This window comes from Athene noctua, chromosome 1 (genome assembly GCF_965140245.1).
Source record: "Athene noctua chromosome 1, bAthNoc1.hap1.1, whole genome shotgun sequence".
NCBI lineage: Eukaryota > Metazoa > Chordata > Aves > Strigiformes > Strigidae > Athene > Athene noctua.
The window spans coordinates 108272313-108291208 of record NC_134037.1 but is presented as its reverse complement, the minus strand read 5'-3'; the positions used below and the strand labels follow the sequence as shown (position 1 = coordinate 108291208).

At 41.5% G+C, this 18896-nt stretch overlaps 1 protein-coding gene across 2 annotated transcripts in view; it reads left to right on the top strand.

The window, feature by feature from the left end:
* Positions 1–18896, top strand: part of AIDA (axin interactor, dorsalization associated) — a 30892-nt gene that overhangs the window by 707 nt on the left and 11289 nt on the right. For both annotated transcript variants that reach the window (XM_074897271.1, XM_074897270.1), the window contains exons 2-6: positions 3216–3285; positions 10026–10079; positions 12240–12294; positions 17946–18009; positions 18460–18566. In XM_074897271.1, coding sequence (XP_074753372.1) covers positions 3216–3285; positions 10026–10079; positions 12240–12294; positions 17946–18009; positions 18460–18566 — 350 coding nt within the window. The remainder of the gene's footprint in view (positions 1–3215; positions 3286–10025; positions 10080–12239; positions 12295–17945; positions 18010–18459; positions 18567–18896) is intronic.

The window sequence follows — 18896 nt, the reverse complement described above, 5'->3', positions numbered from 1 at the left end:
CCTGGGCACCATGTTTGTGGGAAAGGGGGGACCGGCTGAGGCAAAGGGGCTGCCGAAGCGTCAGATTTACCTCAACAAAAACCCCAGACAACTCATCGGGGTGAAAACTGGTCAGTCGCGTGCTTGTGTGTTTCACGCCTGATGAAACCCGGGTGGGAGAGTGGGGAACCTGGCAGCCCCAGTAAGACTGACGTGCTGGGTGGGACCGCACCACCCGTGAATCCTTTGGTATCTGAGGACTGTTGGCACTGTAGGCACTGCTGGTGGTAGCCTTAGAAACACACCTGGCAGCTTTAGTCAAATGCTCTCCTCTGCTGCTGTGGTCACCATGAAGATGAAAGTTACTTCCTTGTGATCAGAGTATTGCAGGCTAAGTTTCTTATGATGAATTTTCTGGAAGAAGTCCTGAGAGTTTGCGCTTGTTTCCCAAGAGAAACTCGGATGAAGAGATGCTCTCCGAGAGGTCTTGTAACACTGTTCGGGACTATTCAAGTCATGAGCTGTAACTGCATCACCTACCAGTTCAGTTGCCATTCGGAGTAACTTGACTGCTGGCCACATACAGCATAGTCATGAGATACTATAATCTCATCATTTTATTCACTCACCAGACAGGATGATGCAAGGTTCGTAATTTGCAGTTTGCTGATGGTCTTCAGAGCAGGGTAAGTTGTTACTACAAACCTTGGCACAGGTGTGAAAAGAAGTTTTCTTCCAGATCTGTGTCTTGGAAGAAAAAAAAATCATCGGAAAGTAAAAGAAGATATTTTTAATAATTGTCCTTATGTGGACATCTACGAGGCGGCCAGTAGAATCTTAATGCTTTAAACTGTCTTGGCAGTCTCAGCAGTCAGTTTCATGTAACAATATTTCTTCAGAATGTAAAGTCTTCAGGCTTTTCATTCTGAGCTCGCTTCATTGAGAAGTAAGGTCACTAAACTTTTGCAGACAGTCCAGTTTGAGAGTTGAAGTATAACTTTTGTTCCCTTCCTCCCAGCATCACTTGTGTCTGATGAGAATGAGGTGACTTCCAGCCCCTTACATTCATCTGACTTTGGAGCAGTGTGATATCTTTGTAAGAAAGCTCCTCTTGGGTAGTAGTATTGTAAGCTGCTCTTACAAGTCTTATCAGTGAGTAGTCATCAGTAGATGAACTCTGTGGTTCCAGGAGGGAGAAGAAAGGGGAGAGAAGATCAAAGGATTACAGGGAGGTGTTTCCTAGGGAGGAGGAGAAAGTTTCTGGTATGCGTATCTGCTTCTTTTAGATACAGCAGGTAAATTAATAACACTTCCAATCTATAAAGTAGAAGTTGTGAATAAGAAGTACATACCCACCTGTAGCTCTGGAGAGACATACAGCATGGCTTTGTGCTTTTGCCCTCTTAAATGGCAGCCTGAGATGGGATGAACAAGTGTGTTGCTGCAGTTGGCCAGGTGCTGCTGATGTTGGCAAGCTCTGTACTGACCAACACAGGGAGGCTGGGGAAAAGCTGGTTATGGTGAGTTTGCCGACACTGAGACAGATGTTCACAAATATAAGCTACTTCAGTCTGTGGATTTAGTGGCTACTGATGTAAAACGCAATTATTTGCTTCCTGTGTCTGGAGGGACCTATGTCTGCTCAGGTCTTTATGTTACTCCTGGAAGTGTGGGAAGGTTGGTGCAAAGATTGGCCCTTGTTCATTCAGGTGCTTACTCGCGCAGGAGTCCTCTGAGCTGTTGGCAGTGCCGTCTCTCTTGGATGTCCCTCTCTGCAGAACTTGGTCTGATACAGCTTTGAGCAATCTGCAAGTGGGATGCCAGATGCGTTTATTTGGATTAGGGTTTTTTGTTTTTTTTTTTTATATTAGTGACAAATGGAAAGAGGGTTGTGATGTTTGCAGAAATGTTACATTGTCATGCTGCCTGTTGTGGGTGGCATACCGCTGCTATGGTGATGTGTTTTCTTTAATTGTTACTTTTAAATGCCCTTTCTGTATATCAGCAGGGTGGTAGGGAAGGAGTGTACATTTGGTTTCAAGTGTGTTTGTGCTTTTTGTCTTTTCTCTGCCACCATCTTTGCCCCTTTATGAGAGGGGACAACACCACTGAGTTGGGCAGTTCCCTTTTCCTGTTTGGTTGTGTTTTGGCTGGTGGTAGTTGAAAACTACAGTGGCCTCAGTCCTTGTGTCTTTTAAGAAAGCTTATTTTTAGGAAAAGCAAATCAAGAATTGAGTTCTGATTTTTGTTTCTGACACAGGCATTGACAGTAATCTGTTCTGGTGTATGCATCTTGGTGTATGTATTTTAACACACGCACACACACACCCCCACCCGAAAACCAGGCTAATCCCCACTGCAGGGGTGGTGAAACGCTGAATTCCTTTAACAATGCAAACTTGTGAGGTTCCAGACGGAAGAGTATTGTGATGCCCTGAGTGCTGCTGCTGTCCCCTCCTCCCCCTCTGCTTTTTAAAGTCAAATTATTTACAGGGAATGGCAACAATTGCCCAGAGGTTTTGCTTGTTTAATGTTCTCCTTCCTCCCTGAACGGAAACTGTAACTCTTCCCATAGCTTCCCTCTCTAGCTTCCTTTCGCTTTCTCGAGCTGTTTGCTTACTGTTACTTTCCAAACCCCTTGGTACTCCTGTCGCCGTGGTGACAAGGGGTGGGGTCTCTGCTCCTCATGTGATGCTAACAGGCCAAATGTGAGCTGATACACCCGGCAGCCTGGGCCAAGCCGCCCTTGTGCCTGGCTCCCGGCACCGGGAGAGTGTGGGGCCATCGCCTCGGGTGCCCGTGCCCACACCTCCTGGCAGGCCGACTTGTTTCAGACTCTCCCTGTGAAATGCGTACGGGCTTATGCCACAGTGGGCCTTCACAGGGGTATGGTTTGTTGTAATAAAATAAGGGGATGGGGTGAGAAAAAAAGTCAGTGCTTATAAAAGGGGCTGTTGGCTAGAAGGACCTTCTTACCTGTCCTCCCATCATGATACATTATATATGTAGTCTTTCCTGCCTGATGTAATTGCATACTTTGTCCATCTTCTGGGGTTTTTTTTGTGTTTTTTTTTTTTTTAAATATGGCCTACCATGGCTATAGAAATCTTTGTTACAAAAAACCAAAATCTGCTTGGAGCAGCAGTCTGTGGACTTTTTGGCTGACATGTTTTCTGGAGACTGATATGTGTGTTTGTGTTGCGTTCCCACTCTACAATTTTCTTTCCCTCATCCAGATTAGCAAGGCATCTACAAAAAGAGGCGCAGTCTCAGCACAACAACTCGGAATTCACAGAAGATCAAAAGGTGAGTGTTGCTGTTTGCTCAGTCAAGGAGCTTGACTCGTAGATGTTAATGTGTATTATGTGTTTTTTAATCTTGCAGACCAGATCCTTATGAGACCTTTTTTCCTCACTCAATATACGCAAACAGAAACAGGGCCCAGCATGGCTAAAACAATTGCTGTCATTAGATGTAACAGATGCTCTGCTGTGTAATATTGAATGTCATGCATGCTGGCCAGAGTCCTTCATCACCTGAATGTTTCTTTTTTTGGGTGACCTTTTGATAACTTGCTTATACAACATTAGCACAATTTATGTTGTGAAGTCTGAATACAAAATGTCTCAAACTGCCAACATCGAGAGTGTGTAAGGAGGATGTTAGCTTAACATGTAGCACCTCACTGGGAAGGAGCCTGGCAGAATACTCCCTGGTAGTTTCTTAGAATGTTATTTGTTTTAAATCTTTCAGAATACTGAAATTACTTTACTTCTTCCTCCCTCCCCTCGGTTGAAATGTCTCCTTCTTGTCTCAGCATCATATTAATGCAATTCTGTGACAGAATTTAAGAGGAAAATGCTAGCTGAGGTCTCATACACTCAAGCATTTTCAGCAAAGTAAAATCTTTTGAGGTATGAGGTCTGCTGAATTTTTGTGTCTTGTATAAAGGCATGTTTTTCTTAGGAACACCAAATTAGAGAACCCCCCTGTATTTCCAGATTTCCAAGTCATAAGATCACTTGTTTGAGCAATGGCGTTGCCTGAAAATTGACATTTGCTAGCCCAGAGTCTCACCTATGGTAACAGGGTGCTAGTGTCATGCATCTGTATTTGGAAATGTTGGTCCTGAAAACAGGTCCTGACTACATAAATTGGAGATGTATTTCTTTATAATGAGTTTCTTTAAACACACCTTTATGTAGAGACTGACAGAAGTTTGTAAATGTTTCCTTGACGTGTACCAATGAGAAAAGCAAAAAGATGATCTTCCATGTTCTGTTTACCTTCTGCAAAGAAGACATGGCTCATGATTGTCTTAAACTGAGTTGTAATCTTGGAGAAGGATTTGGTCCACCTTTACTGAACTGAGGGCTTGGGAGCCTTGTTAATGTTGGACAGCTGTTTAGTCTTTGCTTCTGCTCTCTATCCCTTGCTGGTAGCTTTCTTCATCCTTCTCAGCTATAGTCATCCTTACTGCCTGTTTCCCCTCTGTGAATACTTTTGAAAATATGGTTACTTCATGACGGCAAAGCTGTTAATCTCACTTCTGGAGGCATCATCTCCTGTGAGTATGGGAGCCAGAACCACACAGGGCTTTGCTTCCAGATGTTCCCTGAAGCTGTGGAAAGGACCTTGGACCAGATTGTGGAAGTGAGTGAGGTCAGCCATGAGGGAAGGCCTGGGGGGCTCAGGAAGCAGAGATAACTGACCTCAGATGTTAGATGTGCAACTGCAATCATGTCTCAAGGCAACAGTCTTCTGAAAAGAAAAAATGAGTCTCTGTTTTAAGTCCTTCAGAGTGATATCTGTTTCTAAAGCTGGTATAACTTACAAAAGAGGCTGACATTTATATTACTTGCTCTGTTTTGCAGATTAGTAAGGGGCCAATGCACTGAAACTTTGAGCCTGGTTGTCAAATTGTTGTGACCATTTCATTAGCCACATATGCCACCGAATTCCCCAACATTTTGTTGAGAGAACATTCTCTTTCCCTTCTTTGCCATGAGGAATGCTAGTCACAACAAAAATAAGAGTCTTGCTATTGTTTTGAAAAAAGCACTTAAAACTGTACAGCAAAAGCTTTTACTCTGTTGTTAAGCTCCTTGCTGTTGTGGTCTCTCCAATTTCTGCAGGAGCAGAGCCAGTATAATCTAGTGATCATGACCAATTACTGTCATTGGTAGTATCATTCACTTGGCATGTTGGAGTAGAGTTTGGCGTGCTTCTGGGTTTTCAGGCAGTTTGGTTAAATAGAATTATATCTTCTCTCTTGCCACCCATCAGAAAATCTACATACCAAAAGAGCTGCATTTGCTCAACTAAGTTCCTGCCGATGTGTCTGTCCACCAGCATGCTATTTCCTCTTGGTTCCAGAAAGTCTCTTTCTCTGATATCTTGTCTTTCAGAGGTTCTCTGTCATATAAAAGCCACTCTTTGTTTTTCTGAATGTAGAGGAGTGTAAACTTCAGGGTTTGCTTATCTGATATTCCTGGCTAAGGCTGTGCACAGAATTTCATAGATCAGAGAAGGCAAGGCTGTGAAGCTAGTTATGATTTCCAGTTGCTTGATCTACCCTCATTCCTGTCTTTTTGTGTAGATTTACAGTTAGCTGTTTTCCAAAGGACTATACATACTGCTGAAAATTACTTGCGAGGCTGTCATTGTTTCTCACTTTACATACTCTGTGAGGAAGATGAATTTCAGCAGTGATTCCTCTGTACCAGGGGAAAACTACTAGCTTTATAGCTACAGGGAGAGGACAAGGCTAGGTTCAAATCCTCAGCCCCATCTGTCTGTATAAACTTTTACCATGTTTGGGTTTATTTTATGCATCACAGGTGGTGTTACAGTGGGGATATGGCCACACCATAATTGATGGTGTGTTACTTGCTAATGTAATCATACAATCTGTTAATCTAACAACACTTGACAGATACCACCAATTTATTTCCTAGGCATACTGTGAGCCAGTTATCATTTGTCTTATAATAAATGCATTGTTTATGATAAGAATTCAGACTTTTAAATATTCATATCTTGCCTTTTTGCTCTTGATCTGAAGAGTCTGCTTTGAAACACTGTATGCTACTTCCCTTGATAGAGCAGACTAGCCTCCAGAATTTGCTGTTCATTCTGGGATTTTTAGCTTCTGGGGGGTTGTCATTTTATATCTACTGCTGGACATAATTCTGGAGTTTTAGTCCTTAGGTAAGGCTCTGTCTTGACTTCGATAATCAACAGTGCTGGAATCTTCATTAGTGATTGTGAATGCTATTGAAGAATTTCTCTGCAGATAAATACTGTAAACAAATCTTGCCATCCTGCAACAGCTTTAAGGAGGCTGTGTGTATGGAATATTAACAGATACAGTTACTGGTGGATTTACCTCAGTATTAACATCTGCATCCTGCTGTTCTTTTACCTTCATTCTGTAAAAATACCCATCTTCATTCATGTGTCTTATTACATGAGTTGTTCCAGTTAGGTTTGGCCATGGTTGTCACCTTGCATCCAGCTATAGTTACTCTCGCCCAGTTCTTTATGCAGTAAATTTGACCTTTAAAGCCCTCTTATAATCATAGTTGTTGCTTCTCATGTAACTGTTTTTGTGCTAGGCTGAGTTTTCTTCAGTATTAGAAAATCATGCGTTTTTTTATGCAATGGTAGGTTGCTGAAATAAGAGCACCGTTGAAGTCTTAGCATGATTCATTAAACTACTGGTCTCCTAACAGCCTAGAGCTCTCTTTAAAGCCAAACTCTGCTCTGGCTCTGTATTTATGCAAACATCTTTGACTGCATTACAGTTAGCACAGTCATTACTCACACAACTGCACTGAAGAAACCTTGACTACGAGATCAACTGACTTTCCCTTTCTAATCACGAGTTTACATAAAACTGAATCTTAACTATTTTAAACTAGTGAAGTTAATTATGGCTTCAGTCTTTCTAATGAGATGCAGAATGTTTTCCCTGCTGCGAAAAGGAGCCTTTGCATGGGACAGTTGCAGCTGAAAAAGATAGCAGTGTTTAGCTGCATTTTTAACTTTTGGGTTGGGTGTGGTCCCTTAAAAAAATAGTTATGAATAATGCCTGCTGGGAGCTTGCCATATTTCAATAGATTCCATATAAAACCTATTCTTTACTATTTTAAGACTCCCAAACTCTCTTCAATTAATCTGTTTCTAGAGCCATTATTGCCCTTCTGCCCCCAAGAGCCAGAGGACACACATTTTGTATCACCTTTGGTTCTGTTAGGAAGTGCCTAATTCAGGCAGTTTTAAGAATACACAGTTCTGAATCTGCAGGATAGGGAACAGGGGTGTTGCCAAGCTTACCACTGAATTGACAAAGGAGACAGGGGTTGAGCAGTGCTTCATGAGACCTCATTTACGGTGTGGGCTTAATGCTTTGCATGTGAGACTGGGAGGAGAAGAGCCATGTGAAAATCTGTTTACATGTTCTAATTCCATGGTGGGGCACGGAGACTGTGCGCTGGCACCTTGCGAGCTGGTAGCCCTCTTTCTGTGCCGCAGTCGTGGGGGGTGTTGATCTAATGTGGAATGGGCATGCTCTTTGCTTAGCAGCTGACACTAAAACCATTGGAACAGCTGAGTTTTTGCAAATGTTAGAGCTGTAGGCAAACCTCAGAGGTTTCCCCTCCCTTCCCTAGGAAGGATTCTGTATTCCTTTCTTTTGTCCATTACTTCACACCTTCCTCTTTAGCATTCTGCCTTTGCAAATTTATCTTTCCAGATGTTCTCAAATATAAAAGGCATTCCTTTTGTTACACTGCAGCTAAGATTAGATGAATGTAGTGCATTCTCATCCTAGGGAATGAGAATCTGCTTCTGTAGTACTACCTGGTGTCCTCCCATCCAGCCTGAAGGTACATGTAAATCCACAACACCCATGTGTGGAGTGTGGGTCTGAAAATGTCAAAATCAATCCAGGACCGTACGTACTCCTTTCTTTTGCAAAAATCTGTGTTTTTCCAAGCTCTGTTAGAGATCCAGCTATGGATCTCTGCTATGTAGCAGAATTTATTTGGGGGAGGTAGAATTTTGTGACTGAACCTACACTACAGAATGAACCTCCACAGAAACAGAGCTGTAATATTTTTACTCTGCCATGTTGCGTGCAAGCATATGGTCGTGTTGCTCTATATTAAAATGCCCAAACAGCACGGTGCTGCACATGTGCATCCTAGGCAGAGGAGAAAACACTATGTGTCCTGTGCTAATATACATAGCGTGCTACATTCCTAGAAGGTGCTTGAAAGAACTACATTTTTTGGTAAGACCTCCATACGATGGGTAGCAGTGTAAACTGTGAGGATGTAAAGTCTGGTCTCATGCCATGTTGTAACAGAGTGTTTAAGACAAAAAGAGATACCGGTTGGTGAGAAATAGCTTTGAAAGCTTTGATGAGCCTGTGGTGGCAGTTGAAAATCAGGTAGGTGAGGCTTTTACACACTCTAGCTGTTAGCTCTGCCCTTGAGGTATTGATGTCTGATCTGCTTATGATTCAGCTCCTGAACTCTTTCAACTTTCAGGGTGGCCTAAGGTGAACTGGAGCCACTTAACTTTTAGCCCAGCCTATTGAAAGTAGTGGTGGTCCAGGAGCTGACTGAGAAGATGTGACACCCCTTTGTAGGAGAGTCAGGGCAGGTGACTGGGGAAGGTAGCTGTGAAAGCATGGCCTAGTTTTTATCTGTTGCTACAAACCTCTTGGAACCCTAATATGCAACCCTCCTTTAAAGGGAAGGTTTGGGCTTTTGACTGATACTGTGTAACTTGCCAGGTGCCCATACTCTTGAAGTTTTGCTTGAGTTGTGCTCTAGGAAATCTTTTCCTTCCCTTGAATCCAGCATGGGGGGGAGCTGTTTTTATACTGTCTGATTCAAGAGGAGAAAAAGAGATACGGGTGCATATTTCAAGTTTAATCTTCCTTCTGGGGGGGTGGGGGAACTTACTTTGAAAATAAACTGCTTTTCTTTGTGGCTTCACTGTTGTTGATTTTCTTGCCCTATAAATGTTCCATGGAGCATTTTGAATTCTGTTTGGCCCTTATCTCTGTAGATAGTCCTAGTTTTTCTTCACTAAAACCTTTTAGTTAATGAACAAACTTATGATGGTCAGGCAAGGTAACATATACTGTGCAGCTGTGTCCATTTGATGTCGGTTATGGGAATCTTAACTCCTCCTTTCAGCTGGTAGTAATAGAAACAAATGTGACTCTTGCTGGAGCTTCTGATTTTGAGACATAAAAGCTTAAGTTGAATTGTCTTCAAAGTAAGACTGCTAGCAGTGGGCTATTTTGAAGCCCTTCCTTCTCTTTTACATTTTTAAACAAAAATGAGAAATTACTTCACAGTTCTGCTCATGGATATTTTAGATAGCTTACAAGGTTGAATCAAAGAATATATTTCATGCTTTCCTCAGAGTTTAAGTATCTTAACATTACAAAAATAGAAAGTTAGAAAAATAATCCACCTTTATACTTCCTCTCCTACCAAAACCCACAAAAGTGGACTGTGTTTTTTTCAGTGCTGAGATACTAGGCTTCTGTAACTTCTGAGGAGTCTTGATTTGGTCTGCTGAGAAGCCCAATAGAGGAACTGTAGGCATGACTCCTAAAAGGGCAAATTAGAACAAACCACTCAGATTCTCAGAAGGTAATACACTGGTTGGTTTGGATTGGTTTTTTTTCTCTTCCCTATCATTTCAGAGCAGTTGCGTTTATAAACAATTTATGACGTGGTAGGCATTATTACAGTTTCTGTTGAGTGGATGACCCCCATCTGTGTTGATGAGTTGTGGGTGGGGAGCTAAGTGGCAGATGTCTGTTTCATCTATTGTGTTTTCAGAAAAATCTTGCTGGTATATAAAAAAGCTTTTGATGCTGAATGATCTGGTACTGGATAATAAATCTGAAATCGTTGCAAGAAAAAGCAGTTGTTCATATTTATATTTTTTTAAAATGTGCATGTGGAAGAATACAATTTCAGTACTAAATGAAGGTTTGTTTTTTTTTTTCATTTCAGAAAACCATAGCTAAAATTGCAACATGCTTGGAACTGAGAAGTGCAGCTTTACAGGTATAGCTCTGTTTCCTATGCGACTTCATACTTTAGTGATAGGTAACTTTAGAGCTCTTTAAAGCTAGTTTAGTGTCTTCAGACATTGCCAAAACCTCTGAAAACAGAGTGAACAAACCCTTGAACACTTGGACTCTCCAGGTTGTCAACATGAACACCCCAGGTGGCTGCCTTAAAAACCTTTAAGTGCTTACTTTTATTAGCATGTTTTAGGGTTTGCACAGGAGTTTAACTGCAGATTTTGTATCTTTGGTTCTTTTTCTCTCTTTCCTCCTTCAGAACTGATTGGTTTGTCTTCCTAACCTGTGTGCAAGAGTAAAAAGATCCCTGGAGTGACCCTTGCACTAGTGCTGCGGCTTCACAAATTGTAACAGAGCAAGACGAAAAATGTGTGTGTAGAAAAAAAAATACAGCAGTCATGAAAACTGTCAGTGCTGTAGGCAAATGTGTGAAAATAATAATTCAGAAGCTACTCTTTGGGCTTCTTTCTGGACTGAAAGTAGATGTCATGGAAATGAATTTCTTTTTCTCTCAGCACAATCCCCAAAACAAAAGGGAAGTGAGAGAAATTTTGAGAAGAGTTTGGATGCGGGAAGGATGAATCAATTGAAGCAAGGTTTGGGTTACTGGATTACCTCTTTTCCAACAAAGAGTGGTGACAGGCAAATTTTACATCAGGATACACACAGCAGTGTTCCTGAGTACTTCACGTTGCTGTACAAGGTGCAGCACCTTCAATTGTCTGAGAGGCTGGGATACAGTGACAATTTAGGCAGCGTGCTGGAGCTGGACTAGTAAGGGGGCTGACCAGTTTCGAGGTTGTACAGTGTTTGAATAATTATTTGGTTAGCTCTACCCATCTTCCAATTCTTATCTGATGTGGGGTGTTTGAACAGTGTTGGACTTGTTATCAGTGACTTTGTGATGAGGGCAGGTGTGTTCCACTGTGGGACAGCTTCACGGGTCAGGTCACATCTCAGAGCAACAGCAGAAGATGCAGCAACGTTATAACTTGCCAAACTGAAGAGATGATGCCTTGCAAGAACAGCCTTCCTTGTTCATTCCTTGGCAGTAACTCAAGGATTTTATAACCTTGTGTGAGGGTACTAGAACATCTCATCCACTTCACTTTGGGGCGTGTTTTGCTTGCTGCAGTTCTGTTATGGTTTCTTAGCAGAGATTAAAGCAGTTAGTGAGTGTGGTCATCTTTTCCTATTCTTCTAACAGTATGGGTGTAGCTGCCTTACTGTCCTTCTGTAGTCTTGTAGAAGGTCCCTGTTGACACTTAGGCAAAATCAAGAAAAGAACAAACGTCAGGCCTCAAGATTACCCACTGTTTTCAATATATCTTTAAGAGATGCCAAGGGTGCAATGGCACAATAGGGAAGACCTGATCTTCTGCCTAAAAGAGAATGTCCAGTGCCAGTCCTCTTATTTGCACCACTTTTCTTATGCCAGCTCTGCCACTTATGTCTCAGAATAGGCTAGTTCAGCTTACCAAACTGTTGGTGAACCACCTCGGAATAAAACATGAGAAACTTTTCCATTGAGTTAGTAAGTCAAATAGGCTTACTGAGGGGCAGGCATGTGCTACACATAGGTAAGGAAACTGCACCATCAAAGTTGGAAAGAGATGGGAATCTCTCTTCCATTTGCAGTGGGCTCTTAGCTGAGTGTTTTGTCAAACTCATCTTCTATACTGTAATTTCTGACAGTGGTGCAATGTTGGACGTGTGTCTTGAACTGTGAATGCTCCTGTTGGACCATTACTTTGCAGTGCAGTCTTACCGCTGATCTTGCTTCAGAACAACTTGATTGGGGCAGAATTAAAACAAGTTCCTCTGTCTTAATGTTCCTGTGTGTAGTATGTAGTTTTCCTGAATGGAAGAACAGCTAGTTGCTTTAAAAATATTTATCTTGCATTAGAGCTTGGACCATGGGATAAGTTTGTTCTCAATAAATGAGAAGTAATGTACTTTCCATTTTCCCTGTGCACCTAGCCTCTTTTGTGGAGATTTTATCTGGGTTTTGTAGATTATAGCTCTGGAGTAACCTGGCATGCTTGAATGAAGGAAGTACTTTGCATGCTTATTCTAAGATATGGTAGCTTTGAGGGGAAGGTGCATGCTAAGATCTAACTCTCTCTTTGTAATGTCCTAGTCTGCTCAATCACAGGATGAATTTAAGCTTGAGGATCTGAAGAAGTTGGAACCAAGTAAGTAGTATCTTTGTATTTTAAGTCAGTGATGTTTATCGTTAACGGTGGAAAATATGACAGCAGTGTGAATACTGACTGACCACAATGTGGTTTGACAGTAAAGCTGGATTTGGGTGGTTCTTCCAAAAATCTGTTAGCATGTAGAAAAAAACCTGATGTGTGTTAAGGAGTGTAATGTGGGTAACTTCAAAGTATAGTAGTCCTCATGTTTCAGATAATGTATTCATCTTTATTCTCAAATAAGTAATTTTCTGGGTGCTGTTAATTTTTGCACAAAATAGTAATTTGAGCTGTCAGTGGTACAGTATATAATCAGATGGAAAATTTACCTGCACATTTCTTATTTGAACTGAATTTCAACACTTTGAGGTCTTCCTCCTTGCAGAATGAAATTTATTTTTTTCTTCTGAAAATATTTAACTTGTGCTCATGGTAACAAATCACCTGTCACCTACCACTGTAATGCTACCAGACTAATGAAGTTAAGAGTCAAATTGAGGATGTGAGTCAGTCTTTGAAGGGTTTTGTGTGGTGGTGTTTTGTTCCAACTGATCCCAGGTCAGGTTTTGCTATGTCAATCCAGAAATAGCTTTTTCATGTGGGAGGTATCTATTTGTCTGCTACATTTTCCTTCCCATAATGCTGGCCACTTTGTTCTCAAAGCATCCTGAAGTTCAGAGCTTATAATAATATCCTAAATGCTAACATTTCTACAGTTCTTTGGGAACAGGGGATGTGGAAGAGCTTCTTTCATGCTGGTAAAAGCTGGTTTTATTTTGCTTCTGTCACAAATGTATCATTAAGGGGGGTGTTGGGGATAAATAATGGGCAGGCAAGAGTTTCCACTTCATTAATAAGTTGAGCTTCTCTGCACTCCCATTCTCTAAGTAACCAGCACAGGATCCTGCTTCTTGACAGGGAAACTTGTCAAGAAGCAGGGCACTGAAATGAGCTTCCTAATGTCTCTACCAAAATATAGTCCAAATACTTTTAAACTGTTCCCTAAAAATGGAAGGTGAAGGTGCGTTACAAGACTGCTAGGTTTGTGAAAACCATAACACAGTAAAGGGTTTAACTATGCGCTGGAAGTATTAGGTCTCTCTCAATTTCTATGTTGCATGTCTGGCCTCTGCATCCTCTGATTTGGGATTATTTTGTATAGATACTCCTACTTTACAAAGTATTTTAAAAGTAATAATTTAATGAGTGGATTTTAGACTCCATTGTACAAATGCTCTATGAGTGACTGAATGATGGAAGGGAGAGAAATCGTATTTTAATTGATCAAACTGTTCTACAAATCAAAAGAAGTGACTGTTGAGGGTTTAGTCAGAATTTACATTCTGCCAACAGACCTAAAGCTTCCTTTGAAATACCTCAGAATCACAGAGTCACAGAATCATCTAGGTTGGAAAAGACCTTGAAGATCATCCAGTCCAACCATTAACCTAACGCTGACCATTCCCAACTACACCATACCCCTCAGTGCTATGTCAACCTGACTTCTAAACACCTCCAGGGATGGGGACTTCACCACCTCCCTGGGCAGCCCATTCCAACACCTAACAACCCCTTCTGTAAAGAAATGCTTCCCAATATCCAGTCTAAACCTTCCCTGGTGCAACTTGAGGCCATTCCCTCTTGTCCTATTGCTTGTTACTTGGTTAAAGAGACTCATCCCCAGCTCTCTGCAACCTCCTTTCAGGGAGCTGTAGAGGGCGATGAGGTCTCCCCTCAGCCTCCTCTTCTCCAGACTGAACAACCCCAGTTCCCTCAGCTGCAACTCCTTTCCTTAAAAGCCAACATTTCAATTACGGTACAGCAGTCCTGTGGCTTATCTTGCCCTCTGTCAGACAATTGATTTTTAGCTGTCAAAAAACCTGTTCAACAGCGTGAAGTGTATTCCGCCCACGCCTCCTACAACAAGCAATTATATTAAAACTGAGGAAGAGTGTGTGGCCATCAGTTTTCAAAGACACTGAGTTATTTTCCTTGGAGGAGACCGGGTGCTTCTACAACAACAATTAAACATTGATGTTCTTAATGCTGCTGTCTGACTTGAATTGTTCTGGCCTCTTTCTCTCTGAATTGTGCCTTTGTTTTGTGGTTTTTAAGTATATCTTGAATAGAGTAAATCTTAATCAGGCCAACACCACAGCCATTTCATAAAATACACCGTGAAGTGTTTTAATTTGTGTGTTGTTAATTTTCTCTTGCATTCTACCAGAAAAAGCTAAAAAAATCTGGGCTGGCAATGCAAACAAGTGATTCCTTTGTTAAGTCAAGCCATTCTGTTAGGGTGGAAGGAAAACAGCTATTCACACAATTTGGCTTGTTTTAATTACTTTTGTGCCTGAAGCTGTCAAAGTGGCTGAGAACTCTGTTGTTATAACAACCAGGGCCCTTAGATTTAACTTTTTTTTTTTTTTTAATATATATCTTGTGTTGTCAAGTTCTAACTTTTCCTACTTAAGCTTGCATTTCACGCTGCTTGGAAAGTGGAGCAGTTGGCTACTTTTGTTTGTTTATAGGATTTGTCACCGAATCTTTTGTGCTAGAATAATGCTACAGGAGGGTCCATACATACAGATAGTTCTTTTGAGACTACACTGTGTGAAATCATTCCTAACACAGTGGATCTCACAAATCCTTTTCTTGTGAAAACTTACACTGGTGTTATAATACACATTATAAATGGATAGGCTGGGACATCTTGTGTGCCTGTGTGTGTGATAATTCTACCCACTAAGCAACTAGTTTCAAACCCAGTGTATATGTATTATAAGAGAAGTAGATACTGGTGTGTACTGGGGAGCTTGGTGTCGGAATTATTTTGTTTTGTCTATTTAAAAAAAAAAAAAAAAGTCGGTACAGGTATCATAGGCTGTCATTAAGAATTAAAATGAACAGTGGTCTTTACCGAGTTAGTGTGTACTGGTCTTACAGCTCATGTTTATAATTTCTTTTGAAATCTTGAGAGAGAGCCAACTGCTGATAAAATCAATGTGATACTGTCCACTGTCACAAAAGAAAAGGCAGTTTCTGCACGAGACCCTGCAGAACGGTATTTTAAGATTTCTAATGGAAAAGCCACATAAATGGAGGCCGTGATGCTGGGATCTGCCCATTAGTTAAACACATGGAGAACTTTCTGCGAGTCCTGTTCTCAGCAGTGGTATTACAGAGGGGAAGTGCTCTTTCCCCCAGAGGCAATGTGTGTTTTTAAAAACAAAACCCACAAAAGACCAAACCAACCTCTTAAAGCTTGGGTGACTTAAACAATATTGCAAGGGAGATTCCTGTTCTTCGTAACCTAATATTTTTTTCTTGATGTGGTTACTTTTATTTAAATGAACTGAAACTCACACTTGTGATAGATGTAAAGAGGATTTTCCTCTTCCTCAAAGGATGATTGTTGCATTGCTGGTTTACTGCTTTGCTTTTTCTTAGTGACTTTTAAGTATTTCACCAGGCTGAATGCTCTACATCCACTTCTCCTGATGTTTAAAAGAGCAGTTTAGTAAATTGCCATATTACAACTTTGCAAAATTACTTGCTATTGGTGACGAGACAGAGTTGAAGGCGTTTTAAAAACTTGATCCACGGCTTTCAGCTGCAAAAGGCAACAGGTTCTGGGTCATGTTTCCAGAAGTGTTTCTGAGCTCGCCATTCAGCGTCACCCTCGTTACCAACACCGCCAGAACGCCTGAAAGCAGCGTGCTCCCGTGGGCAGCTTTGGTACCAACACCCGCGTGCGTGGCTGCAGGAGGGTGTATGCTCAGCTCTGCCTCCAAGCAGCATCGAGATTGTAGGCGCTGTAAAACGGTTTCCCTTTTTCCTGTGCTGTATCAGTGGCGTATTTTGTGCCCTCTAGTGACGACTGAGATCTATTACTAGAAGGTTTTTTTCAGGAGATGTTCAGTCATGTAGTCAGAGAAACTGGTTTCTTGGAAGAGGGGAATCTAGTGCTTACCAACCTTTGGCAGATGGGAGGAGAACTGCTGTAATTTCTATTGCTTCTGTATAACGTGTCTATGACTGTAAGAGATCTTGCTTTACTGAGATTTTTCTGCCTAGGGCAGTTTCACTTTCTGTCTCTGGTATGACGCAGCTCTGGAAGGGCTGGGGAATTCTGAGTGTGATAAAAATCCCCTTCTTTTCCTGAACCTCAGCTGCTTTTCTGTTGGGAAGTGGCTGTGATTCTTTGCCACCATGGTGAGATCTGCATTACTGATCCCTCGGAGCAGAAGTCTTTGGAGAGAGAGAGACTTGGCACCAGTTTTGTCTGTCACATCTCTGACTGAAGGCAAATTAAAGCTTTTTATGTGTCTCTGTATTGTGTCCAGCTGAAATCAGACAGTACCTAATGTCTCAGGTGGTGGTATAGAAATCAGGAAAAAAAAAAAATCAGTATGAGCAAAGGCTGGAAAGATTATTTGGGTTCTTTATAGTTTCCCTGAAGGATTCTTTATTAATTGTAGCATTCATGTGGTGCCTGGTAAGCTAATGGTGGAGCTCATGCTGAGTGATGTGAATATGAAGACAGACAGGGAAGCTTCCCTACACTGGCTGAATTGAAGTGTACAGAGGAGCCTGGCAGTGATTCCTTAAACTTAACTGGTGCTTAAGTACCTCTGGGTATTTGTGTCATCTTAACATTGTTTTAAAACAGTTCTCATTCAGTAGTCGTATAGGGGATTTCTAGTGCTCTGAGAGGGCTTATTGCAAAGTGGGGCTCAGTGAGAGGACTCAGTTTTTCTACCTACTCTACCCCTACCGAATCTGGGATACTCATTGTCTGGTGGGAGAGTGCTTCTCCCTGCAGGTGTTCACATGTTAGTTTTTAGGCCCTTTAGCCATCACGAAATGCTTATTTCTTACACATGCTTTTGGAAGTTTTGCTTTTACTGGTAAATGCTTTTGGAAATAACAGCTAAAGTTGTAATTACTAAAACTTGAGTAAGCTTCTAATATAAATGGCAAAGCCATTCTCCACTGCATGCTGGATAGTCAGTGTCTCTAGGGCTTGATGCTCAGATGTTGTACCGTGTCTCTTCTGAATATTGCCAATCTGCCCAGACATCTGTGGGTAGAAAAACAAACAAAACCCCAACACCACCAAAATAAAAACCCCAAAACACATGCATGAAGAAGTAAGAAATCTCAACTATGTGTTACCAGCATGCTTGGACTCCCACTGTGTCTGTCTGAATGTGCAGCCTACGTGTGTGCTTAAGTGTGTCAGTTCTGGAGACTTTGGTCTGTTTGTAGCTGATGCCAGTAACAGCATCACCCTCCTTTCAATAGCCACCAAAGAGCCTGTGGAGCCTGTGGCTTTCTCTCATGATGCTTTTGGTTATTGCTGCGTGTATCTTCCCTGTCTGTGTAAGTGTGGTGGTGATTATGTATGGAGTTGTAGTTAGCCTGTGTGAATGTTATAGCGATATAGCTCTGATCGGGACTGTACTGGTGTTTAAGATATGAGAGAAGTGTGGGGTAGGGGTTTTTTGTATGATCTGATTATTTTTTAACTACTATTATTTGTGTGTGTGAAGATGCTGTCAAAATGGACATAGCTGTGTAAAGCAGTAGAATTAATGCTTGTTTAGGGATACAGATTCTTATTTTTCCCCTCTCCCTCTCTGCAGTCTTAAAGAATATCCTCACTTACAATAAGGAGTTCCCCTTTGATGTTCAGCCTGTCCCACTCAGGTAAGAGAGAACTGTGTCACTTCGTGTACAGTTGTGTATCTGAAAGGGAGCATAGCCTGGAACCTGGTGTACATCTGTAACACTAGAATTTCTAGAGCCACCTACTTGCTCTACTGCTTTGGGTAACCTGGTTAGTAAGAGTATTTTGAATTCTGTTTGTCTAGGTACCACTAAAAATCAATCTATGCTTTTGGTAAAGTCAGGACTTGGTACATCCCTACATCTCTCTGAAATTGCCAGTATTGTCTCTTGGTTTTAGACTCTATGCTTTTGGTTGGGCTGAGCTCCTGCTAGACTCTGTTAGAGTCTCTAGGTACAGGCAGTTGTTCATAACAAGTATGAAATTACTTTAAAGGATCTTTCCCCTGCTCTATACTTAGATGCTGAATTATAGTTGAAACCCAGATGATGAATGATTTTTGGTCTCATTCTTCTTTCTCTGTTTTACAGGAAGATTTTAGCACCTGGAGAAGAGGAACACTTGGAGTTTGAGGAGGATGATGAGGAAGGAGGAGCTGGAGCAGGGTCTCCAGACTCTTTTCCTGCTAGAGTTCCAGGTAGGGGCACTAGCCTTCTCATGCCAGCCTAAGTAGCATGTGTAAGTTCTGTCTCTGAGAAGCCCCCTTTTCCACCTGTGATTTGAAAAGTTTGGGTGAGGAGCAACAGACTAATGGAAACTCTATTGCCATATTGGAGAACCACAAAGGTGACCAGTGGATGTTTTTTCTCAGCAAACAGTATCTTACTGCAAAACAGTTGTATAGATAACCTGTGAGGGTGGTACCATCTTCCTCAAATAATTAGCCTTTATTCCTTGTTCAAACTTAGTATTTTCATTCCTGCACTTTCTTTACCGTTCTGTGTGAAGTGTTTCAAATGCATTCAAA